The 12277-nt window shown below is 38.9% G+C and overlaps 1 protein-coding gene across 1 annotated transcript; it reads right to left on the reverse strand.

The window, feature by feature from the left end:
- Nucleotides 1–1082: 1082 nt before the first annotated feature.
- On the reverse strand, nt 1083–9338 carry LOC131257477 (eukaryotic translation initiation factor 2 subunit alpha homolog). Its single transcript, XM_058258309.1, has 7 exons — nt 8717–9338; nt 3464–3520; nt 3298–3384; nt 3052–3198; nt 2855–2959; nt 2121–2219; nt 1083–1502 (listed from the first exon to the last, which is right to left on the reverse strand). Exons 1-7 carry the CDS (start codon nt 9098–9100, stop codon nt 1353–1355), a joined length of 1029 nt encoding a protein of 342 aa, XP_058114292.1. The 5' UTR covers nt 9101–9338; the 3' UTR covers nt 1083–1352.
- Nucleotides 9339–12277: the final 2939 nt, after the last annotated feature.

A 12277-nucleotide genomic window follows, 5' to 3' on the forward strand; every position in this document is an offset into this window, starting at 1 on the left:
TGGTCTCGTCCAGAAATTAGCTGGAAAAACAGAGATGCACGTAATCTGCACGGCCCACAGGAATGTGTATCTGTCATCCAACCTGCTCATAAGGGTTCACAGGCACGTGGATGAAGGGAAAACACAAATATCAGCTTTATCCAAAACTTTTGTGGCCCTTACGAAGTTTTCAATGGTAGATGATCAACTCCCATTGTTTCCTGTGGTGTGGTTACTCATTTACAGGTACTCACAAAGGTTTTAAAAAATACAAACAAACAAACACCCCAAAAACATGAAATTACCCATTGGGTTACTAAGAATCACAAAGCACGTAATAACATCATTTAACATGAGCTTACGCAACTCAGTCCCTGGGCATTTCTTCCATCTACAAAGGCACATGGGATTTATGTCAATACACAACGAATCAAGAATCAAGAACAGATTGTAAGCGTCTTTATTATGCCCATTTCATTTTGGCCCCGCTTATGAAAGGCCAAGCACATGCGAAGGACTCCGATTCTTCAAAGCAAAGAGAGTAAACTATTCCCGAATTGCTTGGAATTGAAAAAAGGCAGCCAAAGGAAACCCAAATCCACAAAACCATGTCCATGAAAATGCAACTATATTGTGCTACCTCCACAAGTGCCTACACACACGTCCTGTGGTTAGCACATGCAGGAAATCCATCAAGCATCACAGGTCCTCCATGTTGATCGATGACCCACCTAAAACTAGGTCAGCGCACTCGTCAGTCAGGCCCCCATGTGTGGATTGAATTGTCGAGGACACCCTTTTTTTTAAACCATCAGTTCTTTACATGTGGTCCACCTGAATTCAAGATCAGGTCGACTTAAAGCCAGGTCATCTGCACGGTGGGCCCCACATGCATGCCAGGTCGGAACATGTGGGACCTAGCAAAGCGCTTATGAACAAATCATCAGATATACACAAACGATGAAATCTGCAGTCACTTGATAAATGATGGAGCTTCAAGCACTAAGAAATGTGGGTTTCTTTGGTTATCAGAAAAAGGGTTCCCCTCAGAAACATTTTCCCGAGTAAATTGCACAAAATGCTGTTATCAGGTGCCGTGAAAAGGTTGTGAAGTGTGATTTTCCTTGTTTATTTATAAGAGTAGACACAGGTTTAGAAGTCAATATAAATGCAAAACTGTTGAAAATATCAAAGGTGTGAAAGTATCCTCCAAATGAAATTGGCCAACACGACCATTACTGGCCAGCAGAGCCTGCTAAATGAAATGCTTGATGCGAAAGGGGTTAATGACACAACATTCATGAACAGGCTCTATACAACCACTCTCAAATATGGCAAAACAGTTGGGAGTCGATGTCTACTTGCCCCTTTTTTCACTCTGTTATCCCCATGGACGAGTTTTCCAAATCGATTTCACCCATCCCTGTATCTTCCTCCTCTTCAGAGCCTTCCTCACCATCCTCATTTCCAGGATTTAGCTTAGCCATGTGATCAGCTAGTAGCTTATCGTCTCGTTCACTCACCTACACCAAATTCATCAGCCTCAGTTAATAATGGTGAAAGTTATACTGGTGCACAGCATACATCACAAGGACCGCGAAAAAAGGTAAAATGGGCAATTTGGTATTTCTAAAAAAAAGGGACCAGCAGCATGATCACTCTTTAAAGAAAAAACATCGCAGTTCTTTAAGGTTTTTACGGCCTGTTTGGATACCACAAAATAAGTTACTTTTTCTACTTATGGCAGTAGATAAGTAACTTATTTGAGATAAGTTCATTTGGTTTAAGATCAATTATAAGTAACTTTTTTACTTAAAGTTACTTAATCACTTGAGCTTAATAAGTAGAAACCAAGATAAGCTACTTGAGGCATAAGTAGCTTAAGTAACTCACTATCCAAACACCCCCTTATTAATCACAGGAGAAGTTCATAAAAAGAAAAGGGAAGTTTATGAACTATTTCCACCAGAAGGAAGACAAAATTTCCTCACCTGCCACATCTAAGAAAGAAAGCTGATGTTTTAAGTCTAAACACTCGGCCATTGAAAAGCATTTGCGATAGAGAAGAGGCTTTTCTTTAAAAAAGGAAAGAAACCATGTCTAAACTTTAAATTGGGAAGGAGATTATTTAATTAACTCACAGCTCTAGGTGCCTCCTTCAATACAAGTTTCCCCTTGTGTCGCTCTATCTCTTCGGTGCAAGCTTTGATTGCATTGTTTAGAATAGAAATGCCTTGCTCCTGTTGGGAACAGAGAAAACAATGCTGAAAATGGGAAGCATGAAACACTAACAATTATAAAAATGCCCCCCAACTTTTGCATGAGTTCAAAATATAGCATCAGTTGACAGGTTAACTGTCTTGAACTATATTTACTTATCATGCCATAATAGCTTCCATACATGCAATAGTTGCCATGCAGTCGGCTCTCAAATTCTTGATAGCTGTTTCAGAGATAAGCAATGTCATAACCATTTAATAGCTTATCTTGTACAACTGACTAGAAAAATAACTGCATTATTTCACAAAATCATCGTTTTTCACAATTGCTCCAAAACATTTCTCCAAACCGAATTGTAAGCATGCACGCATGCAGCACACAAACTAACATGAACACAAAAAAGGTTCTGACAGAAGACTGATCTTTTCACCCTTTTTTAAAAAAAAATCCACACACACCACATGGGCACTTGAACCCATGAGACCTCAGCATTATGAGTGAACATAGACAGGAGTTATTCTCCTCGAGCATTAAAATGCTAGAGTAACAGTTAATCATATACTGAAACAGCTACATATCATATAATAGATGATCCTAAACCAAGAAAAAACCCCGAGTGGACAGCTGTAAATTTATCATGAAGTTTCTCACCAACCTTTTCTAGGGTCTGAGTAGTAAGGACATAGAGAGGAGGAGCAACTAATTTGATTTTCACGGGACAATCATTATTTCCAGCAGCTTCAGCCTTCCTCATAGCTTCCTGTAAGAACTAAATTAGTACATTTTCTCATACAATATGCCACAATCGATGATAAAATCTTTCAATGTTGCAACAGAATAGGCAATTAAAACCTTGATATGAAGAACCCCATCAAACTGAAAACATTTCATTTCAACATCTGCACGTATCTTCAGCGGTTGTGGGGTCATTCGCCTCCTAATGTTTTTAATCAAAGCATCTTTGACCTCCTCCGACATTGCAGGCACCACCTTGGTCACCTGTAAGAAGTGTAAGTGAGAGGATGGCAACATACAAAAGGGAGATTCCAGAATCATTGCAAATAGCAGCATAAATACCAAAACACAAACCAGCATTACCTCTTGCCCATCAGGACCAACTTCCTTAACTTCACGAGTAAGGGAATTTAGAACTGAATCAGGATCCGTTACAATCAATTTAAATGCCTGCTCATATGAGAGTGTAAGCCCAACCACAAAATCATAATGAACAAAATTATAGTTAAAGGTTGATCTGCAATGTCACCTCAAAAGCATGTCCATACTTTCGGTACAAAGGCCAGCCAACATGGATGTACAGATCCTGTCAAGATCAACTCACATCAAAAGTGGCCAGAAAAAATAAAATGGAACTAGATAACCAACCTGTAATTGAGCATTCATTAGTAATGCATATAAAACCATTTATTGAGAACTCAATTGACCATGTAGTGACAAAGCAGAGAACATTAATGAAGGGCCTAAAGAAAGTCCACAAAACCACCTTTCCTTGCAAGAACTTTCTTCTGATGAACCCAGCCAGATGTGATTAGCTGATGCCATCAATCTAAATTCAAACTAACCCACAAGATCAATTCCTCCTCGATGTTCGAGTTGAAGACTAATGGAACGTTGGATGCACTATCAACATAAACTATACTGACTATCATCTTCATCAGTTCACATATAAACTATTGACTATAGAGCTTGGTTTTGAATACCCATAATGTTACAACCGCATTAGCCATTATGCAACGGTATCTATAACCCCCATTACATGTGACAGGGGTGAACCGAAGCAGAATGAACCATTTTGGGAAACATCGGAAGAAAGGTTTAAAAAACGACTTTCTCATTTTTTTCCATCAATGTTTCGTTGTATTCATATGTAGTTGTCCAAACACACAGAAAATAGATTCTGATGTTTTACATCTTTCCTATTTTTTCAAGATTTTTTTGTGCCAAAAAGAATCATCCAATACGGGCCCACATCATCTGATATGGTCCGATACATCCCGTAGCATATAGTTTTTGGGCTGACCAATACAAACACTGATACCATTATTCAAAACCTTGCCATAGAGTATATACTATAGATTAAAGAGACTAATGGGTCACTACTACCAAGTATAGCAACTAGCAACAATAATGAGTTACCAAAAAGAAAAGCATCTTCATGCAATACCAAGCGCATGGCATTTTAGCTTCTACATTGCTCATGACCTCGAAATTTGGGTCTATTAAACTTAATAGATATTATTTTATCGGTGTCTTTTAAACTTAATAAATATATACACAATTACACATACGGTCATCAAATATAATAACTTGAACCGCCAAAATGTTCCCCAAAAAGCTCCACTTTGCTTTGATTTGTCGAATCATGCTAAAGTGATGCAAGTATAAGACATCCAAAACGTGCACACTCCACCCATGTGCACAAGAAGAGGCCTGGATGGGATCCTACTTAAGCACACATGGCTTCTTATTTGTTTCTAATTAGTTTCTTATTGTTTTTGTAGTTACTTTTTTATTATTACTTCATTAGGAAGTTGTGTTGGATTTTTTTCCTTATTAGGAGAATTAGAGATTAGATTAAGGAAACCTTGTATCCTTGCTCTATAAATAAGGCTACAGGCCATACATATGTACAGATACTCTCTTTAGGATATTTGAACACAAGTTGCTGCCATTTGTTTATTTATGAGAGAAGTAATTGGAAGAGGAGCTGAGGTGAACTCTAGCACATGGCTGCCTGTTGAGTTCTACTCAAGAGTCCCCTTTTCTTTGTCTTCTATTTTATTCATAAATCTGATACTGAATTCTCAGCCCATAGTCTTTTCTATTTAGGTCCTTTCCATGCATTAAATCTGATATCAGAGGAAGTTCAGCATCGCACAGATTTTCTTAGGGTTTTTTTTTTTTTTTTTTGAGCCTAAACACTCTCTCTCATCTAAGCCTACCCCTAAATTTCCTAACCCTCAACTAAACCTCCTACATCCTGCAACCCTCCTGCATTTTAGAGGTTGCGGCCATTTCCTGCATATTTCTTTTCTACAATTCTGAAGACTGTTTTACAGCTTCTGCAGTGGTCTGCAGTTCTGCCATGAAACAGTTCTTACAGCCAAGACCTAAAACCAGCCCCAAGATTATCCTATACCCCAACCATACATCTTGAACACCCACCAAAGCTCATCCAAACTGATATCCAGCACAAAAAGTGAATTAAAAAAGAAGAAGAAGAAGAAGAAGAAAAGGAAAAGAAAAAAAAACAAAACAAAACTATTTTTTTATGCAAAAAAAAAAAAAACAAAAACTATTTACAACTTGTAAACTTCATAGTTCATACTCCAGTCCTATCTCTACCCAAAATGTTTCCTAACCTTCCTTTTAATATAATCACACTTTGAATTTATTCTTAAAAGATAGCCTAGTCCAGCCCCTTTAAAACCCAAAACCAGCCCTCAAACCTTACCAAAACCTGTCCCTATCTATTACCCGACTCCAATCCTCATCTATCTAAAATTAAGTCTAAAGTTGCCACATGGCCTGTCCTAAAACCCTTAGCCTACATGCTTAAACAATTCCAAGTGTCCTGAACAGTTAAATCCCACAAAAGCAGGACTTCTTATAGTCCTGAGGTGGCAAGCAACAATCAAAATGATGAGTAGAAGATGTTTCAGCAACTTTTGGAAAGAATGGAGTGGATGGTGGGACAATTTGATAATGAAATAGGCAAGGTAAATAGATGGTTGTCCACCCAAGAAGAGGATTGCAGGAAAACTTCTACTGAACCGCATTCTAGCCTTGAAGAGTATATGGAGTTGGGGGTCATCTTCCTAGACAATCTGGGTTTCGGACACCAGGTAGAGATATAATGTGACTCATGAATATGAGCACGGGACCTACCCAGGGTATCAACAGCTATGACGTGGCTCATGGATATGAGCACGAAACCTGCAGAGATATCAACAGCCCCAATACCCTAGGAAAGGGTCACGGGCACCAGCAGCCCCTCATCATGATTATCCTAAATATACTGAGTCAATTCAGCCTCAGTGTCTAGAGGAACCAACTGAGAATATAAAAACAAAAATTGAAGATTTCACAGGTAATCTGGAACCCACTGCCTTTCACGATTGGCTGAGAGCATTGGAAAATCATTTTGAGTGGTTCCAATCATCTAAGTTTGTCAAGTTATGTTTTGCAGCATTGAAATTAAGGGGTTGGCACTGATTTGGTGGCATATGGTTGTGAGAGATCAGTGAACTAGTTGTCTTCTGCCCATATCAACTTGCAAAGAGATGAAGACGAAGTTGATAAGGGGGATTTTAACATTAAATTATGAGGGCAATGAATTTCGAGAACTTCTTAGCCTTCAAGAGGGTAAACTGGCTGTTGAGGAGTACACACAGAAGTTCTATGACCTGACAGTGAGACTTGATAGGAATGATACAGTCATACAGAGGCACAATGGGTTGCCAGGTATTGTCTTAGGCCAAGGATGGATATACAGTGAAAGATGGTAAAGGTCAGTCCTGAAAGTCAGATAGCATTTGGGAGACAAGAGCAACAGGAGATAATAGCCAAACACAATCACACAACAGCTTTCGAGCTATGGGCAGTCTTCTTATCTGACTTCAAGCATGTGTGGTTCGCGTTCTTCAGCATACAGAATTGTAGCTCCACATGGTTTTGCATAGCACAAAAAGCCAACAACATGAGTATTCAGGGCATTCCAACAGGAAGTAATGGCGGCAAAGTGCGACCCACCTAGGGTTGCATTATAAAATGTTGTGTTTTGGTCTCTAAAATAGGCCTAGTTCCAGTCGAGAACAGGTATCTAAGCTTCCTTTAAGGTTGAAATGAAGGAAAATGTAGAAAAATGAGAGAAATTTTGAAAAAGAAAATTGAAATGGTAATGGCCCACAATTGATAAGGGTGCTATGGGTAACAATGCAGCCATATCAACTAATATTGCCACCGATTTTTTGGATCGAACCATTTCACCCCATTTTAGGTATTGGCATCAGCTGATATGGACATGATACAACATTATCGACCAGCACAATGCGGATATTTGGAACCATGCTCCATATTACATTTACATTTTTAAAAAAAAAAGGAACTTAACCTCAACTGAATGCAAACTTCTCATTGTGAATCCTATGGAATTATTTTGTCATTTCTTCAGGGTTAAATCGATTGTCTGCACTTCAATTCATCTGTGCATCCAAATGCAGCCTAAACCTCAAGAAATACACCTAAACAATGCATAGGTGGGATAATGGTAGTTTCAACAAATGGAAATACGATTCAAAATATTGCCTGATACCACTCGGTTTCACCCAATACCTTGATCTCGAACAGGACTTCTATGAGAAACCAGCTTCAACAACTGTAATAGATCGAGTGCAGGCAAGTCACACGGGTTTAGGTCTCCAGGTGAGTCACACTCCAAGGCTGCTATTTCAAAATCATGGAAATAACAGAAGCCCATAAGATAGGTGGGTGTCTTCCAATTGGTAGGGAAACTGACCCTTTGCAAATGATACACCTTTCTAGGAAAGGCAACTCCAACACTAGCTATCAAGCTGGCTATATAAGTAATACTCATATTATCTTCTTCTAAGAAAACCTCAGATAGTGAACAACTATACATCAAATGGGTACTCAGTACTTCATGCCCACCCATATCCTGAATCAAGATTCCAGATGCTGCAGACTGTAGTGCCTTTTCTCTACTTGGCTCCGAAATTGGCATTCATGCTTCCAACCAGTAATGGAAGACCACATGACAATTTCTTACAAAATGAACTACCATTGCGAGAAAATACACCAACAGCAGAAGGTTTGAGATTGTCGAAAATGGTGCGCATTTTCTGTTGAGTGAAACCAACATCCCGATAGCTTTATGCTGAGAAACTCCAACATTGAAACATGGTTTCATTTTGATGATTCTATCCATCTACAGCTCATGGGGGAAAGAGCAAACTTGAATGATGGTGTGTACGCCTATATGTTAGATATCGCACAATGCATGCAAATTTGTAACTATATTTATATGTTTATAGAGAAATTATCCACTCCAACTCATTTCCACCATATTACAGTAAAACACTTATTGGACTCAATGACCTCTCAGTCATTGACCTAAACTGTCCATCTAGAGGTCCCTGCCTTGCACTTCACACTGTTCTAAAAGCCATTCCAAAATTAAAAATCCCAGATTGATTACAAAGAAAATGCTTTCTTTTTTTTTTTTTTCCAAACCAGCCATTTTCTGGCCATAGTTTGAAAAACTAGAACCACCCGGTCAGCACGATCTCCCGCATGCCGGCCCAGATTGATGATTAGACCATCCACATGCCCAATACGCATGATTGCCAGAAACCAAATCCCAGCGCTCATAAGAAATATCAGAGAAAAAGGGGAAAAAAGATTCCTATTTTTATCAGAGAGAGAGAGAGAGAGAGAGAGAGAGAGAGAGAGAGAGAGAGAGCAGAATCGAACCCAATACCTCTAAATCCAACTGCATCGTCTCGGCAACATGCCGCATGATTGAGTGAACGAGCTTGCTCTTGTTATACCTCTCTTCGCACGCCTGAATATCTTCTTCGGAGACCCTGCGCTTGCTGAGATCGATGTAGCCCTTCTCCTTATCCACGCGGAGGACCATGACGGGCTCCTGGCGGCCCACCTTGATGAGGCTGCTGACGCTCCGGATCCGACGGCGTGAGAGCTCCGAGAATAGGATCATACCCTCGATGTTGTTGTACTCGAGGAGGGAGACGTACGCGCCCATGTCCGCGATGTTCTTCACCTGGATCATCACGGCCATGTCGACTTCCGGGTACTTGGCTTCGTACATCCGGCACTCTAAATTAGGGCCGTTGATCGCCATTGATGAACGGCGGGGATGATGCCGGAGGTTCTTCTAGGTATTTCTTCTCGATTGGTAGTCCGGCGGTTTGGGGAGAGAGAAGTGGGGGTGTTTGGGAATCGGTACACCCGAGGGTTTTTCCAGGGTTTGAGAGAGAGAGAGAGAGAGAGAGAGAGAGGGGCGACGGCGCGTCACAGAAACAACACAAGGGTTTTTGGGAGCTAAGCTTGCCTTCAAGGGGGTTTCACTAACTTGCGCACCTTGCCGTATGTTTCCCCGATTTACATGAAAAATGATCACATGCCTTCGCCCGCATGTGATTACCATATGTTAAAGCTGTGTGGGGTCCAACTGTGATATATACGTAGAATCGAAACCTTTTGTCGAGTCAGAATACTCGTGGGAACCGCACATCACAGGACTCAATCCTGTCATCATCTGGCAAAACTGAAAGGGACCCAACCTTTCTCCCGTCCTTCTCGCAATCAATGGCCTACCATTGTTGCACTTTTCATTCGATTCTACGGAGAATTACCTAATTAATGTGAATTTTACATTCTGGTACTTTATTTACAAAGCCACCTCAATAATACACATAATTACATTCCAATGTTTTACTTTCTTTATATTTATTTAACTGCGGGTTGGGTGGGCACACGAGCAAACGAATCAATGCTTCAATGGACCCATCACGATGTTTTTGTAAAATCCATCTTAACCACCGTAAGCTATATCACCTTCTGTTAGGCTAAGGGCCCAAAATCATCTCATCCTTCATTATTAGAATCAATGGCAATCATTTTTCTTCCAGCTTTTTCCCCTGTAACACCCATCTGAATCACAAATAGACCTGACTTTTAGGCCGTGGGTCTAAATTTTAGTATGGAATTTAAGAGTTGAGTTGATTTCACATAATAATCATGGTAGGTCTCAGACAAGGTGAGGGACTGATGTACCTCAATTGTTTTTTTTATTGTGGCTTGCCTGAATTATAAATTATAGTGAGATTTTAACTCTATGTCTACATGGGGATAACGCATCTAATAGTTGCAGTGGATTCACACGTTTTAAAACATGTTAGCTAACAATTATAATCATCAATAATTCAAGTGGGCCACACTAATGAAAATAATTTGGAAGGTCAACATTGACAAATATACTTTCTAATCATGTAGTCCATCTGAATTATAGATAGAGTCATTTTTTGAAACTTCACCTAATAAGGGATGGCACACCGATTATTGAGATGGATTTTACATAAACATCTTGGTGGGTCCCAACCCAGCCACTAGCTTTCTAAAAATGTATCTAAATATCAATTCTGTATTGATTAGGTAGGTTTTTTGTTTTTTTTTTTTTTTTTAATCTTTGGTAAAATTTACTTTTTCATTATTTAAAGAGAAGGCAGAATTTTGAAAGGAAATATAAATGTTAGAAAAAGAGGAGGAAAATACAAATGTCAAAAAGCCAAGGGATAAGGGAGTAATTATATGAAGGTATCATAATAAAAGAAACCAACTTATAAGATGACATGAATTGTGTAACAAGTTCGTATATATTAGAAGTTAGGCAGAGCCCACCATGATGTTTATGAGAAATTCACTTTGTCCATTTGCTTTGAGAACTCATGTAAGGACATTAGCTAAAAAATGAAGCAGATTGTGACACACCATAGAAAAAAGTGAGGAAGGAAATGATTACCATTAAAACCTTGCCAGGATATAATGTGGTGTTTATATGTCATCCAAACCATTCATAAGGTTTCCTGATTTGGAACTTTTGTGGCTCTACGTATGAATGCTTAATGTTGGGCATCAATTGCTACTGCTTTATGCATCTGGCTCACTTGAGTTTCGGATTTGTTTTATTTTTAGACTCATGCTCTATTGATAACAGTGCAAGGACCAAGTTGATTTCACACAAACATCATAGTGGATCTCACTGAGCTTTCAATTGTAGGACTTCGTGCGGTCAGTTCAATTTGCATCCCTTATAATTTTGTGTATTTAATTAAAATAACTCCAAATAATTATTGCATTACCCCTCAGCCTTTTTACTACTAAATATTTCTCCTTGTTTTTGGGCTGTGTCCTAACATAATCCGGCAAAATGGATTGACAGAATGGATTGACAGAGTGGATTTCTCATAAACATCCTGATGGGTCCCACCTAGCTTTCAATTGTAAAAACTTCATACAGTTGGGGTCGCATGGCCTGGTTGCAGTTGTAGGTAATACATAGCCCCTTAAAATTTGGTTTATTTTATTAAAATACTCAAGATAATTACTCCATCACTCCTTAGTGTTTTTGACAATTGTACATTTCTCTTTCATTTTCTTATAGTTGTATTTACCTTTCATATTTCTGCCTTCAATTTAAATAATGAAAATTATAAAATTACCCTTAATAGCGGAAATTACAACACTAATGACCTTTTTTAACATAAAATAACTGAAATGCCCCTTGACAGATAATGGAAGCCAACTTTCACAGTAGCAACTTTCAGGGATTGGCTACCGCAAGGATTGCTCCCATGCATCTTAACGTAGAGTAATGCCATATATAAAGTTAGTGAAATTTAGATTTTTATTTCAATGATCCAAGCCATTTATATTATAGGGTTCCCCTGGATGGGGATGCCCAATAAAAACAATTATATTGAATATTTCAAATAGTTGGTCAAACAAACCTTAGTCTGGTCGTCCATTTACAAACCCAAAAGACCTACATTTTCAAATGGATAAAATAATCTAATTTAAAGATTTTATATGTTACCTATCCACCTTACAAGTCGAGGATCATCGTGTAAATGGTTTGGATCCTGGGAAGAGAATCAAGATTGAGAGGCCACATCAAGCAAAACACATGAACGGCTAGAAACAATTGTGTTTACAAGCATTTTGGACATTGTGGTTCAAGAATTCTATAACGTGGGCCTAATTGATCAGCAGTTTGAATCTTCCAAAAGGTTGGATATTATGATCGGGTATACTATGGACCCAACATGGTGGACCCCACTAAAGTTATGATTAGTCTAAATACGTGGAGGGATAGTATGTATAATTGTGTGTATACACATGGTGCTCTAATTGGACTAAGAATGTTTAAATTCATGTCGAGTTGGGAAGAGGAGTTTCGATGGGTTTCAAACTACTCACGCATTTAGTTAAATTCAGTTAGTCCCAAACTCAATGAATC

The sequence above is a fragment of the Magnolia sinica genome, chromosome 1 (assembly GCF_029962835.1).
Source record: "Magnolia sinica isolate HGM2019 chromosome 1, MsV1, whole genome shotgun sequence".
In the NCBI taxonomy this organism is placed as follows: Eukaryota; Viridiplantae; Streptophyta; class Magnoliopsida; order Magnoliales; family Magnoliaceae; genus Magnolia; species Magnolia sinica.

Coding starts and splice junctions, on each gene's coding strand:
- LOC131257477 (XM_058258309.1), bottom strand. CDS start 9,100: ATGGCGATCAACGGCCCTAATTTAGAGTGCCGGATGTACGAAGCCAAG. Junction 3,521..8,716: donor CGATGCAGTTGGATTTAGAG/GTATTGGGTTCG, acceptor TGATCTTGACAG/GATCTGTACATCCATGTTGG. Junction 2,220..2,854: donor CTACTCAGACCCTAGAAAAG/GTTGGTGAGAAA, acceptor TGTTCCCAACAG/GAGCAAGGCATTTCTATTCT.